Source organism: Suillus subaureus, assembly GCF_016647635.1.
Source record: "Suillus subaureus strain MN1 chromosome Unknown BJ212scaffold_9, whole genome shotgun sequence".
In the NCBI taxonomy this organism is placed as follows: Eukaryota; Fungi; Basidiomycota; class Agaricomycetes; order Boletales; family Suillaceae; genus Suillus; species Suillus subaureus.
Genome location: NW_024538565.1, coordinates 1,008,013 through 1,029,460, shown reverse-complemented (window position 1 = coordinate 1,029,460; position 21,448 = coordinate 1,008,013). Strand labels below are relative to the sequence as shown.

The following is a 21,448-nucleotide window of genomic DNA, read 5'->3' as shown; positions in this document are numbered from 1 at the left end:
ATATAGGCGGCTGTCGTATGGGCAGTGTGCAAAAGTGAACATGCATTTGGAAGTATTTGATTGTCGTAAGCACGGTGTACGAAGCGAAGAGTTCGGAGTGATCGGGCCCGGATCAGGAATTTACGTGCGCAACCTCCACAAAATCTAACTGCAATCATATCATACGAGCACCAAGGGATCAGTACACTTACCTCATGTTTCTAATCCTGTTCTAGATACAACCCGTTGAAGCCTTGCAATGGTCCTCAAGCATCGCCGAAACTACTTACTATTTTCATCCCGATTCAGATATAAACGTTTGTGTTCATATCTCTGGCGTTCAGGAGTCTGGGCTCGAGTTCTGGAACCGTCGCACCTGCCAACTACCAACGATTCCCGATCTCACTGACCCGGACAATACTCAATAACCCACTGTTGTACATGATGAGCTCGTGCTGTCAACTCCGCAATCTGTACAAATTGTGATTTCATTGGCCCAATTCGGCACGGCGTGCGAGCATCATCGCCCAACAGTAGGTCTTTCGAAGAGCAAGAAGCTGGGGGGTCCCCACTCCATCACATATGACCGCAAAGGTTCATCCAAGCCAGAACAACCATGATTCTGAAGATCTGCTTGGAGTGATGTCTTATCCCGCTACTTGCAAACAATGACGAATTTGAACGCTCCATGACCGTCGACTTAAACGCTGCCACGTACCTCACTCGCAATGCACTAGATGGTGACCATCCACGCTCAACAAGTGCGCCAGGTCATGTGTGAAATCTCTCGATCGTGCTGGTAACTAGCAAGCACATGGTGTCAATTGTGTCTCCATCTGATTTGTTATTGCTACAGGTATTTTCTTGATGAAGCGATGAGGCTGGATATACATACTGTATGACGCGAACTTCGATAATTCTTGGATATATGAAACTTCTGTCGTCAACGGCTATCGACGTGTCAAACAAGATGGAGTAGTGCTTATTAATCGTGATGCGAGATATCCATGATCATAATGAAACATACAATGGCGATTTCTTCCTGTAAGCCGGGGTACCAAAAAGGAGCAGTTTGTGACTTAGAGGTCATCATTGTCGGTTGTCTGGCCGAGGTCAATCTCCACTTCCGATTCCGTGTAGAAACTGGGGAAGATAGATACAACGTCCTCCAGATACCAGAAGCAATCGCGGGGATGCTTGCTGACGCGTGGAGTACCTTGATCAATAGGAGTGATAAAACTCTCCACATCTTCGCAGCGAGTCATTTGGACCCATGTGCCACACAAGCCAAGGCCGACATGTAAACAATCTACGGACGATGAGTCGATGAGTATGGTCAGGTCGTCACGGCAGGAGTTGTATGCATCAGAAGGGGAGTGAGCATCAGACACATCAATGATGTCCGCGAACGGGTCCTTGATGACGGCCCCGCGACTGGAAGACGTGATAATAGGTCTTACGATATCAAGAAGTTCGTCTGTTGGGGTGCGAACCCAAGGTTCCAACACGACACGAGCGAAGCGACTTCCTAGCTCCTGCTCAATTGCTGCGGATGGAGAATCTGGAATTGAGTTGATAACTTCTGGTAGCATTATTTCTTTGACTTTGCGCGTAGAGAACTCGACAACACCAGTAGTATGCGTCAAAGGCAATTGAGTTGGGCCGAGGAAGGTAAACAGTGAGTCAACTTTGGCATCAGTCCACGAGACCGTAGTGTTCTGCCCTGTCGTAATAGCTGCAGCCCAAGGGTCATCCGCTGGAGGAGGGGAAACATTCACGCCATCATCAGAGCCGAAGGTGTCATCTAAGACCTCCTTCGCCATCAACGAGTCAAGGACAACATCTGAGGATACGATTTCAGCGTGATCGGCCTTGAGCGCCTCCTCAAATGTGCCAACCGTCGATGAAGCGGGCGTATCAGTGCTAGTGCAACCATCCTCGGAATCAAGAGTGGTGGATATGTACATGCTGATGCTTCCTTTGTATCCCCAACACTCCTTGCACGCAGCGTCGAACATGCCTGGCAAAACTCGTGCAACCCTAGCCGTCAAAGGAAGTTCCCTGATAGCGAGCTCGGCGACAGCTACCGCGCGGTTTAAGTTTTCGGTGTGAGTCTCGAATCCGGCGAAAACCCCGTTGCGCTGCATGAAGCGAAGGAAAAAGTGGAGTACCGAGGGTGTAATGAAAAGGTTGCGTTCCGACCTGCGTGATCCATGAATGCCAGACAACAGGTAAGGAAGTAGGCGAACTTGCCAGATCAAACCTTTATCTCGCATATATGAAGACATAAAGACCTTGATAGACTTCTCCATGTCTTCAAGGAAAGTTTCAAGTAACCGAGCCATGACATCCGACTCCCCTTCATTTGGCTCTAGCTGTTTGCCTGGATGGGCGACCTGTTCCAGTGGATCTTGAACAATGTTGGCGTTTACTTGTTTTGCTTTTGGGGTATCATCGTTATCCGAGGCGTCACCACCTCCTTCACAAGTCATGTCTGTATTGCCCTTGGACTTCTTGACTTTGCGGTAGATCGGCAAGCTAGACAGAAGGCCAATGTACAGACGGAACTGCAGAAATCAATCAGAACACTCAAACGATACTGAAAATTCTGTACATGATCCCATAATGTTCTAACTCCAGAAGATATCGGCGGCCAAGTACGACCAATCCGGAAATCATCCGCAGCTTGATGGACCCGATCATTGAGGCTTTTTCGCCTAAATGTCCGAAAATTAGCTGTTTCACATGTGAACAAGGAGAGAAGACAAGTACAGTTCTATTGGCTCGCTCATAGTACGCGAATCTTCACCCCCTTCCCATTCCTCCCACCAGGGCACGATTCTTCCTGTGGCGTCCGCACTCTGTCCTGCATTTCTGCGCCGTTTTCTGTCTTTATTTCTCTGAACGACCTCTGCCTCGGAGAGAACCTTCACGGTGGGCAAGCCACCGAGAGCATCAACTTCGATTTCGTCTCCAGTCTCTGTTATAAGGCGTTTGTAGCCATACGGCGTAAAATCTTTGAAAGGAGTGATGGTGACACCGTGCGGTACTGCCGGAAACGGAGGAAACGTTGGAGGTAAGTCTTTAGTACCTGACATCGTCTTGCCGAAAGACACAGATTGTTTCTTGGACTCTGGGTTGATCGCCATGGTGAGAGTCTTGTTCAAGAACAAAGGCCTTTGTTGCATTTAGTATTTACATGGATTTTTTGATTTATACTGTTCCGCGGCCTGAAGAGTGCGACTGAGTAGTCATACAATTTCAAACTCAGCGAATGCTGTAGTTCATATTACATAATAATAGATGGAGAACGCTGTTGCAAGCCTAGCCGTATACGTAGTACCTTCTCCGACAGTGCCTGCCAGTGTTATGTGGGGGTGGGTATTTTCGTTGGCGCCTACTTGTATGCTCGTAGTTAGAGCGCTGGCGTCGTTCTGTGCTCCAGTTCGTGCCTCGAAACCCTGAAATTGAAATTGTGGGACAGTCAGCGGTGAGTCACTCCATGTTTTGATGCCTCCCTAGGAGGGCCCTAGACTAGCATATCTACAGGAGTAACAGGACGTAAAACCAGAGCCAACCACGAGCGCCAAATCCGCTGGTGATATGACCCTTCGGCTATCCTTAGCGAAAAACGATCCACTCCAGACCACTTTCTCTTGCCCAGAGCATGCCATACACTACACCTCTGACACAGTTACACGTAATCGACCCTTCTGTGGGAGTAAAGCTACCACAACGATTTGGAAAAACGTTGTTGGACAATCTCTCCACGTGGGCATCATTGAGTGGCCAGCCAATCCCAATGACCGGACTGCAGTTTTTGTGGGGTCTAGGCCAATCGAGATGATAAAGACGGGACTATATACATCGTAAGAGGCTTACTTAGTGAAACTAAACGTTCAGCGTTGACGGATTTCCAAGCAGTCCGGAGAAGTATCAAGGGATTCACGGTGAGTGGTATGAGTGGCAAATTCGTGAATGTCGAGCACAAGTGAGTGTCTATGTTGTTATGCAGCATGCGAACATCGGTCGATTACTGATCAATTGCATATGACCAGCTTGTGCCATTAAAGGTCGCTCGCTCACAGGCATGCATTGCCACTTTTGTCACCACGCTCACGCCAGCTCTGTTCAGGCGCAAGAAGTCTGCTGCGCTTCTTATACCACCAGAGGCTGTACCCATCTTGGATGATATTGTTGTCACCTTTATCTACTTCGAGAGTCGGTGGCGAGAGAGAGAGATAGCAAGATCTCGGTCGTGGGACCCAGGTTATACTGCTGGCGCAGCCCTCTAATGGACCTTGTGTTGATCAGATATTGTATATTTCTTATGGGCATCTAGTTGTGTATGACTATCAACCTGAGTGGAATACGGCTCTACTTTACAATGGACCGCGTAGATCTTGCAATGAAACCGTCGATCTTATCTATTGTTGGACGGTCCGTAGGAGAAACCGACAAGCAATGGTGGACGAATTCCACATATCCCTCATGCACCTCCATTCCGCAACGAACTGGACTCACGCCATTGTGTCGCGCAGAAACCACGCGCAGAACATCGTCCAGCCACCAGTATGGTAACTTTCCGGAGAGCACCTCAACAGGCATCAGCTGGTGAAGTAAGAGTAATACATCAACTTAGCATACATGAAGCATGATGCACCCGAAAGAATAGATATCGATGTAACGGCTTAACTCGTTACCGAGCTCCTGCTCATTGCCGCTGATCAGTTCCGGGGCCGTCCAGCGCAAAGCACCACAATGATAGGACTGAAAAAGTTCGCCACACATGGATACGACTGAAGACAGGCCATAGTCTGCGAGACGGACGGTATGGCGATTATCAATGAGAACATTGTTCTAGAAGTTTAGCTGTTAGCGGGCTCCACTGGAATGACTTAGAATGGGCTAACGCTACTGAGATTGCCGTGAATTATGGTATTACTATGAACTGTTGATAAAATCGATGAGGTGTATTTTATTGGCGGGACATCTCCGTACTTACGAAAGCGGAGCCCAGCTGCGACATGAGATAGCTGGATGCGGGTAAGAAAAGCTTTTATTTTACGAACTGAGAAACGCACAAGCAAGAATTTCGCAGCGCTTGTGAGAGTTTGATTCATGGCACTTAGATAGCTGGTCAAGGATCCATTCTCCATCCAAGGCGATACCAAACAGGGAAGGCTAGAACCGAACCCAGTAGTAGTGCCGTAGATAGGCAGTAGATTTTCGTGGCGGAGAGATATCCAGCCCTGCACTTCCGCCAGGATGATCTGATAAGTCCAAGGATCAGCATTGAAAGTTTTTTCGGGATTTCCAAGGCTGACTTTCTGAGCCTCCTTAATGCTCCCTTTATCGTCATCTCGTACCTTGATGGACTTGACAGCGACCTGGACAAATATCAGTACTACAATATATATAAATTTGGTCGATTACCTTCTCATTTTTGAAAGCCTTGTTCCGCAAGATACACTGAAAAGTATTGCCAAGGCCCCCAGGAGGTATGACAAAGTCTTGCACTATCTTCAGCGAACAGGTCGCAATAACAGCGCTAGGTTTCGAAAGGATACTGTAAGTCGTGCACGTGTGGGGGACACTGACAGAAAACCTACAAATGACCCGTAATTTCTTGTTCGATATTTGCGTCTCGTATTTTCATCTGTTTCAAAAAAATTTAGTCGTGTTTGTAGGGTACAAAATATATTTCTTACCGACTGTGCGCTGTTACGGCGGAAAAATTTCAAACTAAACTTGCGCGCAGAGCCTTTCCCTTTGTCATGAATATCAGGTATGAAGCTGGACGACGTGGACGCTATGTATTGACCAGCATTAATAATGGGACTTGTCCCAGAAGCTTGTGTCAAATGAGATGTATTGACAGTAGTCTAAATGACTAGGAGTAAGCATTTCCATAGGAACTTGGACAGAGAGAATACATACTTTGTACTTGAAAGATGTCGTAGCTTCATCTCGATTAGAACATTCAGTCGATCGATTCATAGCCAACACTTTTTGATCTCCAGAATTGCGTTAGCCGACTGTCAAGGACATACTTTGATGAATACCTTTCGACTGCAATTCTGTTTTAAGAAACTTAAGAATGTTACATGTGGACGGTCGAGCACCAGGTTGTAAGAAACATCGTTGGATTAGTTGCCAGTGTTCATCTAAGACTGGTCCACAGGCAGGCCTCTGTTGTGTGTGTCCATCTGCCACTTTGACGATGATAGATCTCCAATGTTTGACATCAGCCCAGGGCTCAGTTCCCGAAAGGACCTATGATAACAAATTGTTGCTATTAGCACTTCGAGTAGCTACACACATATTGAAGTGACAAGTCATACTTTAAGTGCGAGACAGCCAAATGAGTAGACATCACTTCGAATGTCTGGTTGGATAGATGTGTCAGAGTCTGTCAAAACCAGAAGCTCGGGAGCGCTGTAGCGAATTGCTCCTGGTTGAGCACAAGACCGTTCAAGATATGAGAAGCCCGTGACATCCCCAAGCATGGATGACAAGCCAAAGTCTATGAGGACAGCCCTTTTGTCGTTGTTCAGGAGCACGTTGTTCTGCAAGTAAGTGATGAGATACTGACAAATCTCTCCAAGATGACCTGTCTTACTGGGGTTAAGTCGCCGTGAACCACTGGGATACCATGCACTGCATCAAAGATGAATGCGCGTATGAGCAAGACATAAACACCTGAGGCGTCGAATACACACGATAATGGAGACCCATTGTAACATCTTGAAGCTAATTATCAAACTATCGGTAAAATAGGTGGGTGTATTATCATGCAAAAATGCTCACTAGGCGGAGGCGATCAGACAGAACAATACCTTCATGTTTCTGGAGATAAGCTGCCAGTGAACCATTTTCGTACCAAGGCGAGACCATAGATATAGAAGGGCTAAAACCTCTGGCTATGCCTAGCAGCGGCGAGATATTCGTATGAACAAGTCTCTTCCATGTTCCAAGTTCACGTCGCAGCGCCTTAGAATCCGATAAGTGAAGAAGTCGGCAATGTGACGTTTCAGACTACCTTTTCCTGTGATGCATCGACCTCACCAGGTTGAAACCTGATCGCTTTGACTGCAACCTGGAAATATTTGAGATGTATGCTGATCGTCAATGCGAGCAATCGTACCACATCCTGCATTGCACCAGTTTGTAGCGTGCAGCGCCAGATGTCGCCAAACCCTCCTCCAGCTGAATAAAAAGGACTGGTACGTGTGATACGATCTGTGAGGTCGACAAGGTCGCTGGTCGACTGCTTGGACAGGTACATTAGTACCAGGGTAGGAGATTTGATGAGTGTGGGGGTCGAAAGGTCCAGCGCCAAGATACACACCAAACCTGATTCTATAATTCGCATAGGGCAGTTTAAATAGATGTAACACACCTCGTGTTCGCAGGCTGGATTACGAATCTCGAAGAGAGTTATCATACCTGGTATTGCCACGGCTTTCTCAATATTTATGGTTTCACAGACCTGTCCTGCTAGCCGTGCCTGCGTTAGTACGCCCCACTTTGCCACTGTTATTGCCCACTAACGGAAAGAGTGAAAAAACGGAGAGGAAACCGAATTCCACCAAAAAGATGTTCATAGGTTTGGTAATTAAAGGATAACATAATTTGGATTTAGAATTCGCTAGCAGAGTTGCGTAGACGCTATGCTACAAGGATCAGTCATTTGACTCATTTAATACCTGCCACGGATGCTCGAGTGGCGTAGCCACAGAAAATCCTCAATGTCAATGATCACAAATCTAACTAGCCAGGGCCCCAGTGGAAGATGAAGATGGATTCGAGCCCTTGCTAAGTTAAATTTTTAGAGATAGCTGACACTGAATTCTATACTCCGCGAAGCAGAAGACAAAGTAGCTTGCAATGTTTTCGTGTGCCAGTGGGGCCCCACGCTGACTTAATGTAACAATCTTCCACAGCAGTTCCGAACTGAGAATTGAAGGGGGAAAAGTTATCCTGATCAAACGAATTTAGGCAATAAGCCAAACATCAACAATCAATCTTATCTCTAATGAGTCCATCGCGTCTGGACTCTGCCAGTGCTACCAAATCTTCCGGGGTCTGGAGGAGTCTCTTGCGACGAAGTTCCAGAACTTCAAATGTCGCTGTCCCGCGTTCTTTTACTATGTGCTTGGAACAGTTTGCTAACAAGTCTTAGGACCAAATTTCAAAGGAAGAAGAAGGATCATGTGTAAGTTACTGCTTTCTCGATCTCATAGATCACTTAATATCGCCAAGAAATACTTTTCCGATGCACGACCTCACTTCGAAGATTCGGAGATTAAGATGGATTAGCGGAACTTCATCTGCAAATGTGTACGAGGCTGTATATTCTACCGCCACAACCTCTAAACAGGTCTGTGGTGGACGTTCTACCCCGTCTAGTATGTCCTAATAAAAACAGGTCGCTGTGAAGTCGTTGAGAATAGAGAATTTTGGAAACATGGGGTCCAAAGGCCAGGTTTGTAATGTTTCGAGGTGATTTCATAGATCATTCACGTTAATACTATATTTCTAGGAGTTATTAATCCGAGCTACTACCTGGATGGCTTTGCAACACGATAATATTCTTACTCCAATAGGATTTGCTGATGGATTTGGACCACTTCCATCGATTGTGTACGATTGGATGCCGGGCGGGACATTGTCCTCGTACCTCGAAGAAAACTCTGACAGTCTAAGTATTCTGCAAAGGTTTTACCTGGCAAGTCTTGTCCACTCTTTCTGTTTGAATACGTCTAATTTGGTAAAGTAGATCAAGCAAATAGCGGCTGGACTCTGTTACCGTGAGCACTACGGGATTTCACTTCTGACATACATTCTGACTCGAGTTTCTGAAAAATCAATGTAGTGCACTACAAGAATGTCATTCATGGCAATCTACATGGAGTGAGCCACCTTTATTTGTTACCAGTATAATTCTGTATCTTATTGCGATGCATTTAGAACAACGTCTTGATTGATGCCATGGGTGTTGCATATCTTGCAGATTACGATGTCAGTGCGGTACACCGAGGGCAACATATTCCCCCATCTGTGAGATGGGCAGCGCCAGAACGCTTCGACAGCCAAAACATGGTCACGCCCACGACCAAGAGTGATATTTACTCTCTTGGAAGTGTCATATATCAGGTCCGTTGCGCCTATGATATTATATGCATCGCTTGAAAATCTTGCAGATCCTCACTGGCCGCGAGCCCTATTATGAGGTCAGAAGCAAATCCAAGGTTTCCATCGAAATATTGAACGGAAATAAACCCTCGCGACCGCATGATATTCACATCGCGGATCATCACTGGTTATTCATGCAAAGATGCTGGTCCGTCCCAGAAAACCGCCCATCTGCCGCTGAAGTGCTACACTTTTCTCAGATAGAAGTAGAGCTCCTCATCACATAGGCCTATGTCAGGAACTCGCGTCTACCTGCTCATCCCTTTACTTGTACTCTTGCACTCATCTCTAAATTCTTATTACTACGGACTTCATGGGGTCATGGCCACCGGCGTTGTTTCTCTGACAGCACGGGGCCCCATTATTCTGGATATCGTACATGTCACATTTTATCAGTTTTTCGTAGATATGTATGATTCGAGAATCTTTCGGCACCCATAACTATCCGTATCAATTTTATGCCTCCCTCTGTTCTTCGTTAATCGCGCAAAAAGCGAGCGCTCTGCTCGCTCTATATCTACACCAGGGTGAACAATGTTTCGAAAACATACAATCAGTACGAAATCCCAGTGAAAATCGACAAGAAACAGGCAGGTACGTGTCGATATAAATTGAAGAAAATAGAACCTGCTGATTTTATCGTCGTGTTTCGAGGTTTTTCGGAAAAAAACGGCACTTTTCAAGACGATACAAGATAGAAGTCGCAGGGAAATGTAGATCTTTAGATAGGTCACTCGTCCCAATGTATGCATTGAAAATGATTTGATTTGGCCTAGAAAATGGTACCGATGTAGTAGTGCCGAAGTGATGAACCAAGGACTGTGATACGCGTGATGATGATGTGCTACTACAAGAACCAACTTGGTTGTCTACATGTCTGACTAAGCTCTGGAGATCTCCGCAGAGCTAGGTCTCTGGTTCATGCCTTGGGACCCCTAGTCCACCGATACAGATCCAATCCTATGGAATGAATTGTAAGTGTGTATCACGGTGAATTGCTGGTATCTGGGAGGTGTTACAATAATACTAGTTGGGCCGCTGCCCCCCCGTCCCGCCCCCTCGCGCCTTATCTACCATCTCGACGTCGATATTATCGTGCACTGGGATACCACCACTAGTCATTCCGCTCATTCCCGCTGTCCTTGCCTTGGAGGATCGAAAAAGAGCCAACCTGTAAAAAAATCCAGTTAGTACAGTGGCTCATAAACCTGGTGGGCATGATGGTACTCACCTGCGCCATGACCTTTCGTTTATATTCCTAGTGCATAGATCATAAGAGTGAATAAATACTAGCACGTACCTCCTGTGCTCATGGTATCGCTGCGCCCGCTCCTGCCCGGCATCCCTCCTTGTCACTGGCGCCGCTCACCTCAATAGGTCCAGCTGAGTTGGGCTATAAAAAAACCATTGTTATTGTGAGGATAGACTATGGATGCACTTGAAGAGCATGTCTGGTGAATAATGTATCACGGCTGTGCGATGATCAGTGTGTTTTGTCTCATCCAAGTTCGCGTTGGACTAGGGGTCCCAAAGCATGAACCAGAGACCTAGCTCTGCGGAGATCTCCAGAGCTTAGTCAGACATGTAGACAACCAAGTCGGTTCTTGTAGTAGCACATCATCATCACGCTTATCAGAGTCCTTGGTTCATCACTTCGGCACTACTACATCGTGGTGAACAGATCAGATTTGAACAAACCCAGCTTAGCTTTAGCGTTTAGCAGTTGCAGCTTGCAGTCACAGCTTAGCCATTGGATTAGAAAATAGAGAACTTCGATCCAGAACATCGAACAAGCTATTTGCAGAAACAAGCAACCTTATTACATCAAAAGACAACCAAAACCAGAAATCATTATAGAAACAATAACAAAAAGGCTACATGTATCCTGTTTTTTTTTACATGAACACCTGATGCAAGATACTGAAAAGTTACTAAGACCTAGAACAGCAGCAGGGAAAGCAGTAACCAACATGTGGTCAAAAATGAATTGGGAAGACTGGACAGCAGAGACAGCAGTCACATCCTCCCAACTAGATGCACCTGGCATGTCCTCACAAAACACAACAACTCCCTCCAGTGAGTCATTGCTTAGCAGCCTCGAGGACAACAAGAGAGACAATAATGTCCCATTCCCAGAACTAGAAGTCCTGGAGCTAGATTTAGAGATACCTTGGCCTGAATTCAAGCCCAGACCTTGTCACTTGAAAACAGGACCAGCAGCACCAGACTATGAACTCGACAAATTCTTTGAGCTCACATTCAATACACATCCAAAGGTCATCATGCCCATGGAAACTCCTCAAATATTTCATGGTGATGGATGGCCATCTGAAAACCCGGCCAACTTCTTGAAATTGTTCAATCGAGTGATGAGACAACAGTCTGTAACTGCAAATGGAGACAAACTAGAAGTGTTTGGAGATTATTTGGGCACCAGTTTGCAGGCAGAGGCTTGGTTCCAAGTGCTACCAACCATGAATAGAGCCACATGGATCGTGTTTGTCACAGTGTTTGAAGCATGCTGGCCACCAGTTAAAATTGTGGAGAAGACAAAAGCAGAATATGAGAAAGAGTTGTTAGATCACAAGTTACAGCACATGGAGGTCAGGAAGAAGACAACATTGTATGACTGCGAATGCTGGATGCACATAGCATGGGCCATGAAGACATTACAGCTGGCCACAAGTGTGGGGATTGCACAGAGCACCTCGATGATCTGGCAAGTGCGCAGCACATTGCCAGACATAGTCAAGGACTTGCTTAAGGATGAAGAATACACGAATTGGACAGAATTCGCAAAGGCAGTCACAGAACTTAAAGGGAGCAGATTAGTAGAGAAACAAGAACAACACAATCAACAAACGCAAGAATTAAATGCCCTGAAAACAGACCTTGCATGCATTTGTCAATGAACACTGATACCCAACCCCATTGATGCACTTCAGAATCAACTCAATCAGATGTCAATCAACATGACAAACTCACTGATAATGCCTCCAAGCAATAACAGATACACAAGAGCACCTGTGAATCAAAATCATCAGAGCACGCAGTCCACCTACTGTTACAACTATGGTTACCCCCTATCTCTTTTCTTCTTTACTCGTGTATTACATCATGACCGCACCTTGCCATGCCATCATTAGACTAACCGTTTCCCATATTGTATCACATCACGACTGCAGTATGCCGTCGCTAGATGACTCATTCTCTTCATCATGACTCACCTATGACTCGGTCGATGACGTGTACTTACCTATGACTTGGTCGATGACGTGTACTTACCTGCCCTAAAGTACTTATGTCTATATAAACCACGATCTTGTACTAGATGAACTTCACTTTAATCTACTAGGTTTTACCTGCCTTATCCTTCGCTTAAGACCCCCAATCTTAAGTCGTCAGATAACCGATATTTGAGCTAGAGACACTCTCTCTAACTTGTCTTAAAAGAACCTTACATTTGTAAGGACATGAACCAGCTTTAGGCGAACTCTTATTGAGTACCTATCGCCGTGCCTATCCTAGTCGACTTACGGTTCGCCGTAACAAAAGATTAAAGTCATCTACCGACCCTCTCTATCCAAGAGGTTACCAGATCATCAGACTATAGAACTCAGCGAGAGAACGAGAAACGTTCCCCTGAACCAGAAACATCACTTGACCAGACGCTCAGGATGTCCACCGTCACCAACACCCCAGAATTAAAAGCCAGAGCTCCATCTACTTACGATGGGAGCCCTCAGCAAGCTCTAAGATGGTTGTATGTGATTAAGGCGTATTTCGCGCTTAACACAACAATCTACAACACCGACGAGAAGAAAGTTATCACCGCTCTCGCATATATGACAGAAGATAGCGCCATGGGTTGGGCACTTACTTTCTACACCGAAGTTGACAACACCGCTACCAAAAGCTATGAAACTTTCGCAAACTTTGAAACCAAGTTCAAGGAAGCCTTCATGCCAGCCAACGCCATAGGCACCGCCATGACCAAGCTTAGGACGTTGAGACAGACAGGAGATCTCACCTCCTACATCACCAGTTTCAAGACTCTGGCCGCTCAAGCCAGTGTTAAGCAAGACGCCATCCTCATCACGTTCCTTAATGATGGGTTGAAGAAAGGAATTGTTAGTTCCGTCTTTCAGATGGAAACCATTCCAACCGACTTCGATAAGTACATTGCTGCAGTTATTAGACTCGACAGCAACTACCAGAGAGGCGTCGCGTATCGATCTAACCATTGCACCACCAAACCGTCTGGACAGCGCTACGTACCCAGACCCTCCATTGACCGACACGACCCAAACGCCATGGAGGTAGACCGGCTCACTGAAGCCGAGAGAAGTGACCATATGAAGAAGGGACTATGCTTCATGTGTCACCAGAAAGGCCATCTCACTAGAGCATGCCCGCAGAAAAAGAAGATTCCAGTTTGCAGAAAAGAAATTAGCGATAGCGAAGAAGAGGAAGGAGATGAAATGATCCGTCGTCTCGCCGAGGATTTTTAATGTGGAGGACTGGATCAACGTCAGTATCTTCCGATGAACCCATTAGACTTGTACAAAGTATTGGAATCAGAAAGGAACTTCGTGTTCCCATTTCCCTTATCTCCAAAACTCGTCAAAAAACCGTTGAAACAACAGCCATTGTTGACTCTGGCGCTGCTGGAACCTTTATCTCTGAGGAATTCGTCAGAACCCACGGGATTCGAATGCATAAACTAGCAAAACCATTCCGAGTTACCACTGCGGATGGAAGTTATGCGAAGGGGGGCACTATCACTAGATATTGCATCCTTATTGTCAAGATAGATAACCAATCTATGATCGGAAAGTTTAACATCACGCGGCTTGGCCGATGTGACCAGATCTTACTAGGGATCCCTTGGCTATGCGCTATGGACCCAGTAATCCGATGGAAGGCGGAAACGCTAGAACTCTGCCGGACGGAGAAGAGTGATCAGATTGAAGAAGAAGTTGACAAAGAACGAAAGAGGAACAGTCTCCCTCCCTTATTTCAAACATCAAAACAGACAGACGAAAGAATAGATCCAGTTCCAGTCGTAGTGCTGCCGAAGGCGCCTCCTGTACAACCGGTCACCCTCCCAAGAGAACCAACACCGCGAGTCACGGTAGAAGAAGTTCGTGATGAAGTATCGGCATTGCCTAATCTTGACCCCATCCCTGACGACAACGATGAATCCTTTGATACGAAGAATGACATATGGACAGAGGACTACGCACCGCCTGTGTGAGAAATTGCCGCTTACCCTTTAGAAGATGACAAATTCCTGGTTGAATATCCTGCTGACACTTCCGAACTTCGGGTAATCACCAACGTTTCATTAGACACCCCGTTAACAAAAGACGGGACTAGCGTTACGGAACAACAAACCACAGTTACACCTCTGACATGGCCCCCCGAGTATGTTAAGACCAGCAATAAAGCCCAACAATTTGCATTAGCCGCTGGGCTTGAGCAGAAGAAGAAATCTTTCGAAGAACTCGTTCCTCCCTACCTTCATGACTTCACCGACATCTTTGCGAAAGACGGTCTTAACCAACTGCCCCCCGAGCGACCTGGGATAGACCATCGAATAGAAACTAAACCTGGTTTTATTCCCAAAACATCAAAGGTATACCCGTTGTCAGAAAAGGAGCATATGGCGGTCAAGGCATTTATCGACGAGAACGTAAAAAAAGAATTTATTTCTGAATCGAAGTCTCTGCAGGCTAGCGGATTCTTCTTTGTAGGAAAGAAAAGCAGAGATCTTCGTCCTTGCCAGGATTACCGATATATCAACGAATGGACGGTCAAGAATGCCTATCCCCTCCCACTACCGCTTTCCCTGATTGCATGACTACACGGTGCCAAGTACTTCACCAAGATGGACGTCCGTTCGGGGTATAACAATATCCGCATTCATCCAGAAGATCGATGGAAAGCCGCCTTCACTACGGAATATGGTCTCTTTGAACCAAACGTCATGTTCTTCGGTCTCTGCAATTCTCCCGCCACCATCCAAGCGTACATGAACAGGACATTCCAGCAGGAGATTAATGAAGGATGGCTTGTCATATATATGGATGACATTCTGATATTCTCAAACGACCTCACCTCCCATCATGAACAAACTCGGCGTATTCTTGAAAGAATTCGGGAAGAACGACTTTTCCTGAAACCCGAAAAGTGCACATTCAATGCCCAAGAGGTAGAGTACCTCGGAATGATTATCCGCCCTGGATGTGTAGCAATGGACAATGCCAAGACTAGCGGTATTCGAGATTGGCCAGTACCCACCACGGTGAAAGAAGTTTGGTCGTTTCTGGGATTCTGCAATTTCTATCAAAACTTCATTTCCCATTATTCCGACATCACTAGACCATTGATCGACCTTACCAAGAAGGATGTTAAATTCCTTTGGACAGAGCAATGTGCATCCGCCTTCTCCCACCTAAAAGAATGCTTCCTGAAGCAACCAGTCCTTCGGAACCCCAATCCTGCTAGACAGTTTGCGGTCGCTACCGATGCGTCCCTTGTCGCTACAGGCGCAGTACTCCTCCAAACTGACGATAACGGTGTCTACCACCCATGCGGATATTTGTCCCAGACATTAAACCCCGCAGAGCGGAATTACCAAATCTTTGATTGTGAACTTCTTGCGGTTATTCGCACATTGACTGAATGGCGTCATTACTTGGAAGGAAATCCCCATCCTATCATCGTCTTCACCGACCACAAGAATCTGCTATATTTTAGGATGGCCCAGAAACTAACTTGCCGCCAAGCCTGATGGCAGTTAATCCTGTCATGCTACGACATTGAACTTCACCACGTTGCAGGAACTAAACTCGTTGCCCCTGATGCACTTTCCCGTCATCCCGATCATGGGTCAGACTCTTCAGAAGACAATACCAATGAAACCCTCCTGCCAGATTCCATGTTCGTCCAACTTCTTGATGTTGAACTCATGACAACACTCGTGAACCCCAACCCCTCTGACCCTGATCCTATCTTCACTGCCGCCTCCGATGCCCTGGATGGTCTGTCTCTTCCTCCCATGAAATCTGCCCTCTCAGATTGGAAAATCTCCGATGATATCCTTTATTACAAAGATCGCGCCTACGTCCACCCCGCCGGCCGGCGCCTTATTTTAGAGCGATGTCATGATCACCCCACTGCCAGTCACCCTGGACGTTTCAAAACTGAAGAACTAATTAAACAAGATTTCTGGTGGCCCGCCATGGGCACTTACATTCGCAAATACGTAGAGGGTTGCGCTCTCTGCCAGCAAATGAAGTCTGACACTCATCCGATGACCCCCCCCATTGTCCCTATTCCCTCTGTCGCTGCAGCACCCTTCACTCAAGTCTCCGTTGATCTCATTACCGACCTTCCCCACTGCGCCAGTTTTGATTCTGTCATGGTTGTGGTAGACCATGGGCTTACAAAGGGGGTAATTCTCATCCCATGTACCAAAACCATCAGTTCTGAAGGGGTCGCTAAGAAATTTTTCAAATACGTCTATCGACGATTCGGCCTACATGAAAAAGTCATCTCTGATCGCAGTCCACAGTTTATATCCAAGTTTTCCAAAGCCCTCGCCAAGCTCCTGGAGTACGACATAGCAGCATCAACCGCCTACCATCCCCAAACCGATGGTCAAACCGAATGACTCAATCAAGAATTGGAAACATACCTCCGAATCTACTGTCAGAATAACCCCGAAGACTGGGTAGAACATCTCCCCATGGCGGAATTTGTACACAACCACCGGAAACACGACTCTCGCAATGCATCGCCATTCTTCTTGATGATGGGATATGAACCACAAGCCCTTCCACACACCCTTCCTGACTCCACAGTTCCTGCAGCAACGGACAGACTCCGCTTGCTCCAAAAATCTAGAGAAGAAGCGCTCTCTTGCCACAACCTTGCGATGCAGTGAATGGCAGAAAGAACTCACGGACAAAAGTATCATCCCTGGAAGATCGGAGATAAGGTTTGGTTATCTGGAAAAAACCTGATCACGCAGTTACCTTCACGAAAGCTCGCCCCCAAGCGATATGGCCCATTCCCAATCACCGCCATCCTGTCTCCCATCACATTCACACTCCAACTACCGCCTCAGTGGAAAGTTCACCCCACGTTCCATGCTTCCGAATTATCGTCCTATCATGAAACAGAGGTTCACGGGCTGAACTACCATGACCCACCACCTGATGTCATCGATAACGAAGAAGAATATGAAATTGATGTGATCTTATTGCACAAAGGAACGGGTAAACGAAGACACTATCTCGTATCCTGGAAAGGATACTCATCCGCTAGCAACAAGTGGGTTCCAGAAGGAAATCTAGCTAATGCTACCGACACCCTCAATTCCTATAAAAAGGCCCATAGGCTGTAGACTGCCAACAATGTCCTCTATCGAACGACTACACCTCTGCATCCTTCGCATTGAAGAACTTACTGCTGCCATGAACACTGTCGCTGAAGGAAATGCCCATCCCTTGACACTCCTAGACTACCAGAACGCCACCTCCACTAATCTAGCGCGACACGCATCATCCCCTGTAACCTCCCCACCAACTTCTGACTCCACCCTTACCCTGACTGACGACTCTACCCTTACCGACTACTTCTCGGTCATTGACCAGGTGGAAACTAGCGCCTTGTTTGAATCCGCCATCACCTCCCAGCAGTACACCATTGAGATAGACCGTATTCTCGGAGAAAGAGGGGCGATCTCCAGCGGCCTTATAATTAGAATTATAAGAGATGCCAGTCTTATTGACCGCACCGCAGCCCTCCTTGACGATGAGCATCACCAAACCATTTTCCGCCACCTCCACATACGTATACGCAACACTGCAATCCGTCTCCTGCCAGAAGAAACTAGAGACGCTATTCGAGAAGCTATTCATATCGTCACCGAACGCATTGCCCTCAACCCTGTTGCATGACCACCCTCTCCCCACGTCATCACCCCTGTACCTGTACCACCGCCGGTACCTGTTGCAGCTACCATGGAGCATCAGGATGATAACATCCCTCCTATTGCCATGCTTGATGTACCGACTTCTCCTTCTCCTGACCCCATCATACGAACCACGCGACGACTCCCACTTAAACGAAGATCCTCTCGTCTCGCCGCCAAACGAGCTGCCTCTGCCTCCCCCACCAAAGCACCTCTCAAGCGTTCACGGTCACCCTCTCCCCCAAACCAAACCTCCTCCGTTACAATCATAAAAACATCACCGGTCGATAACGTCGTATGTCGCAACTGCCACATTGCTGGACATCGTCACAAGAACTGCCCTGTGTATTACTGCAGAGTTTGTAAAGAATACGCACCAGGTCACTTATCGGTCTTCTGTAAAGAGTTAAAAGGAGAAGCAGTCATTCCTTTGGTATGGACTGACGTCGGTTTCTATGACGCGCTCGCTCGTTGGGAGATTGAGCAAGACGCTATCGCTCACGCTGAGCAAATGGCGCAAACCATTACGGAAGAATAGGACGACTTCCTTCATTCCAACTACGACGCGGACCCCATCTACTGGGCCAACCAAGATATGTGAAGTCGGTGACTTCATCGCTAAACGAGGGGTAATGTTACAACTATGGTTACCCCCTATCTCTTTTCTTCTTTACTCATGTATTACATCATGACCGCACCTTGCCGTGCCATCATTAGACTAACCATTTCCCATATTGTATCACATCATGACCGCAGTATGCCGTCACTAGATGACTCATTCTCTTCATCATGACTGACCTATGACTTGGTCGATGACGTTTACTTACCTGCCCTAAAGTACTTATGTCTATATAAACCACGATCTTGTACTAGATGAACTTCACTTTAATCTACTAGGTTTTACCTGCCTTATCCTTCACTTAAGACCCCCAATCTTAAGTCGTCAGATAACCGATATTTGAGCTAGAGACACTCTCTCTAACTTGTCTTAAAAGAACCTTACATTTGTAAGGACACGAACCGGCTTTAGGCGAACTCTTATCGAGTACCTATTGCCGCGCCTATCCTAGTCGACTTACGGTTCACTGTAACACCTACAGTCATCAGCCAAGCAACATCACAGCCCCACAACAGCCAGTAGTAGTAATGGACGAACTGAAAGCAAGCATCAAACGCTTAATCGCGGCCTTTCCACACCATCCAGACACTCCTGCAGGTAACACAGCCCACACAATGCAAATTGCACAATGGAATATGAAGTGGGGAGAGAACATGAGGATTACGCATGAAACAGGTTACCTGCTGAAGCCAGGAATGGCGACCATATGTTCAGGGGAATGTTTCGCATGTGGAACGCATGGACATAACAGTTGCAGTTGCATACTCCCTCCAGGAGATGCAGCATGCTTAGAGAGGAAAGAAGCAGCATGGAGAGCAGTTTCAAGTCAAGTCCTAGGCACATTCAACCATTTCTCAGCAACTCCCATATCACTCATCATGAATGACAGATACGAGACAATGTCAGCATGGATCAAAGAAGTATCAGAGCAGCAGGGAAAAGCGGACGGGTTGGCGTAAGACAGCAGAATACATCGACCCATAGTCTTAGGAAAGAACAAGCAGGTGTCAAGGTCCTCGCATGTGGAGAGGCAAGGTGTGAGGACAAACACAGGACCAATAGCCCCAAACTCTCAGCAGAACATGTAGCTACAAACAACTCATGTAGTAGTGAGCCCTGCGACACAATCAAAATCAGTGACCTATACTCAATTGGACATCAACAAGTCATGAAAACTCAGCTAGAGAACAGGGAAGCAGTCCCATTCATACACAGGATAGAATTGGACAGTCCCAAAGGAGAGGTGGTTAGGATTTGAGCATTATTTGATGATTGTTACAATCATGGTTACCCCTATCTCTTTTCTCTCTTCTCGCTCATGTATTACGTCATGACCGCACCTTACCGTGCCATCATTAGACCAACCAATCATCCGCAGCTGTATTACATCACAACCGCCACGTGCTGTTGCTAGATGACTCACTCTCTCTTATCTCTGACTCGACGCCGTCTCTTATCTCTGACTCATCTAGATGACACCATCTCTTATCTCTGACTCGTCTAGATGATGCGTACAATACCAGCCCTAAACCTCTTACATCTATATAAACCCGGTCTTGTACTTAGTTAGAACTTCACTTTAATCTACTAGGTTTTACCCAGAACTATCCTTCGCTTAGGACCCCCAATCCTAAGTCATCTGATAACCGATATTTGAGCCAGAGACACTCTCTCTGACTTGTCTTAAAGAACCTTACATTTGTAAGGATTGAACCGGCTTCAGGTGTGCTCTTATTGAGTACCTGTTGTTGAGCCCATCCTAGTCCACCATAACAAAAGATTAAAGTCCATCATCGACCCTCTCCATCCGAAGAGGTTACAGAACCAGAAAGAACTCAGTGAGAGGACGATAATGTTCCCCTGAACCAGAAACATCACTTGACCAGACGCTCAGGATGTCCACCATCTCTACCTCCCCAGAATTGAAAGCCAGAGCTCCATCCAACTATGATGGGAGTCCTCATCAGGCTCTACGATGGTTGTATGTGGTTAAAGCATATTTTGCACTTAACGCTACAATCTATAACACCGATGACAAGAAGGTCATCACTGCCCTTGCTTATATGACAGAAGGAAGTGCTATGGGTTGGGCACTTACTTTCTACACCGAAGTCGACAACTCCATCGCCAAGACCTATGGGACCTTTGTGAACTTTGAAGCCAAGTTCAAAGAGGCCTTTGTACCGGCTGATGCCATTGGTACCACCATGAACAAACTCCAAATGTTGAAACAGACGGGCGACCTTACTTCCTACATCGCCAGTTTCAAAACCCTTGCTGCACAAGCCTCCATGAAGCAAGACGCTGTCCTTATCACGTTCTTCAATGACAGACTGAAGAAAGGAATTGTCAACTCCGTCTACCAGATGGAAACCATTCCCATAGATTTCAACAAGTACATCGCTGCTGTCATTAGACTGGATAGCAACTACCAGAGAGGGGTCGCGTATCGATCAAACCATCAAACCACCACCAAACCATCAGGACAATGATATGTACCCAGACCCTCCATTGACCGGCATGATCCAAATGCCATGGAAGTAGACCGGCTCACTGAAGCCAAGAGAAGTGATCATATGAAGAAGGGACTTTGCTTCACATGCCACCAGAAGGGACATATGACTAAAGCATGCCAGCAGAAGAAGAAGATCCCTGTTCACAGAGAAGAA

General features: G+C 46.5%; 6 protein-coding genes across 6 annotated transcripts; 4 read left to right on the top strand and 2 right to left on the bottom strand.

Annotated features, from left to right (window-relative positions):
* Positions 1-1,058: 1,058 nt before the first annotated feature.
* On the bottom strand, positions 1,059-3,077 carry BJ212DRAFT_1446152 (uncharacterized protein; the record flags this gene model as incomplete). The annotated part of the gene is made up of 4 exons (XM_041338199.1): positions 1,059-2,181; positions 2,233-2,546; positions 2,594-2,696; positions 2,752-3,077. 4 exons carry the CDS (start codon positions 3,075-3,077, stop codon positions 1,059-1,061), a joined length of 1,866 nt encoding a protein of 621 aa, XP_041195359.1.
* A 708-nt stretch (positions 3,078-3,785) lies between these two features.
* BJ212DRAFT_1343281 (uncharacterized protein) lies at positions 3,786-4,418 on the top strand. Its single transcript, XM_041335221.1, has 3 exons — positions 3,786-3,848; positions 3,901-3,970; positions 4,038-4,418. Exons 1-3 carry the CDS (start codon positions 3,823-3,825, stop codon positions 4,272-4,274), a joined length of 333 nt encoding a protein of 110 aa, XP_041195358.1. The 5' UTR covers positions 3,786-3,822; the 3' UTR covers positions 4,275-4,418.
* Positions 4,025-7,576, bottom strand: BJ212DRAFT_1069202 (kinase-like domain-containing protein). Its single transcript, XM_041328987.1, has 18 exons — positions 7,127-7,576; positions 7,022-7,078; positions 6,790-6,972; positions 6,702-6,732; positions 6,602-6,639; positions 6,324-6,548; positions 6,045-6,255; positions 5,920-5,996; positions 5,804-5,864; positions 5,691-5,749; positions 5,592-5,638; positions 5,416-5,530; positions 5,307-5,369; positions 5,064-5,252; positions 4,985-5,015; positions 4,893-4,930; positions 4,627-4,839; positions 4,025-4,560 (listed from the first exon to the last, which is right to left on the bottom strand). Exons 1-18 carry the CDS (start codon positions 7,424-7,426, stop codon positions 4,357-4,359), a joined length of 2,142 nt encoding a protein of 713 aa, XP_041195357.1. The 5' UTR covers positions 7,427-7,576; the 3' UTR covers positions 4,025-4,356.
* Positions 7,577-8,026: 450 nt separating this feature from the next.
* BJ212DRAFT_1343265 (kinase-like domain-containing protein) lies at positions 8,027-9,785 on the top strand. The gene is made up of 7 exons (XM_041335220.1): positions 8,027-8,362; positions 8,411-8,467; positions 8,525-8,710; positions 8,762-8,792; positions 8,858-8,895; positions 8,953-9,138; positions 9,186-9,785. Exons 1-7 carry the CDS (start codon positions 8,258-8,260, stop codon positions 9,402-9,404), a joined length of 822 nt encoding a protein of 273 aa, XP_041195356.1. The 5' UTR covers positions 8,027-8,257; the 3' UTR covers positions 9,405-9,785.
* A 1,761-nt stretch (positions 9,786-11,546) lies between these two features.
* Positions 11,547-12,089, top strand: BJ212DRAFT_1267320 (uncharacterized protein; the record flags this gene model as incomplete). The annotated part of the gene is made up of 1 exon (XM_041330649.1): positions 11,547-12,089. One exon carries the CDS (start codon positions 11,547-11,549, stop codon positions 12,087-12,089), a length of 543 nt encoding a protein of 180 aa, XP_041195355.1.
* A 7,271-nt stretch (positions 12,090-19,360) lies between these two features.
* BJ212DRAFT_1229853 (uncharacterized protein) lies at positions 19,361-19,525 on the top strand (the record flags this gene model as incomplete). The annotated part of the gene is made up of 1 exon (XM_041329482.1): positions 19,361-19,525. A coding segment is annotated over one exon (165 nt), but the record flags the coding sequence as incomplete, so codon positions are not given.
* Positions 19,526-21,448: the final 1,923 nt, after the last annotated feature.

Bases quoted from the DNA above. Each gene is read 5' to 3' on its own strand.
- BJ212DRAFT_1343281 (XM_041335221.1), top strand. From the start codon at position 3,823: ATGATAAAGACGGGACTATATACATC. The intron at 3,849-3,900 runs GTAAGAGGCTTA...CGGATTTCCAAG, and splicing joins AAGACGGGACTATATACATC to CAGTCCGGAGAAGTATCAAG. The intron at 3,971-4,037 runs GTGAGTGTCTAT...GCATATGACCAG, and splicing joins TTCGTGAATGTCGAGCACAA to CTTGTGCCATTAAAGGTCGC.
- BJ212DRAFT_1069202 (XM_041328987.1), bottom strand. From the start codon at position 7,426: ATGATAACTCTCTTCGAGATTCGTAATCCAGCCTGCGAACACGAGGTG. The intron at 6,733-6,789 runs GTGAGCATTTTT...TTTGATAATTAG, and splicing joins TGTCTGATCGCCTCCGCCTA to CTTCAAGATGTTACAATGGG. The intron at 5,997-6,044 runs GTATTCATCAAA...GCAATTCTGGAG, and splicing joins AACAGAATTGCAGTCGAAAG to ATCAAAAAGTGTTGGCTATG.
- BJ212DRAFT_1343265 (XM_041335220.1), top strand. From the start codon at position 8,258: ATGCACGACCTCACTTCGAAGATTCGGAGATTAAGATGGATTAGCGGA. The intron at 8,468-8,524 runs GTTTGTAATGTT...CTATATTTCTAG, and splicing joins ACATGGGGTCCAAAGGCCAG to GAGTTATTAATCCGAGCTAC. The intron at 8,896-8,952 runs GTGAGCCACCTT...CGATGCATTTAG, and splicing joins TTCATGGCAATCTACATGGA to AACAACGTCTTGATTGATGC.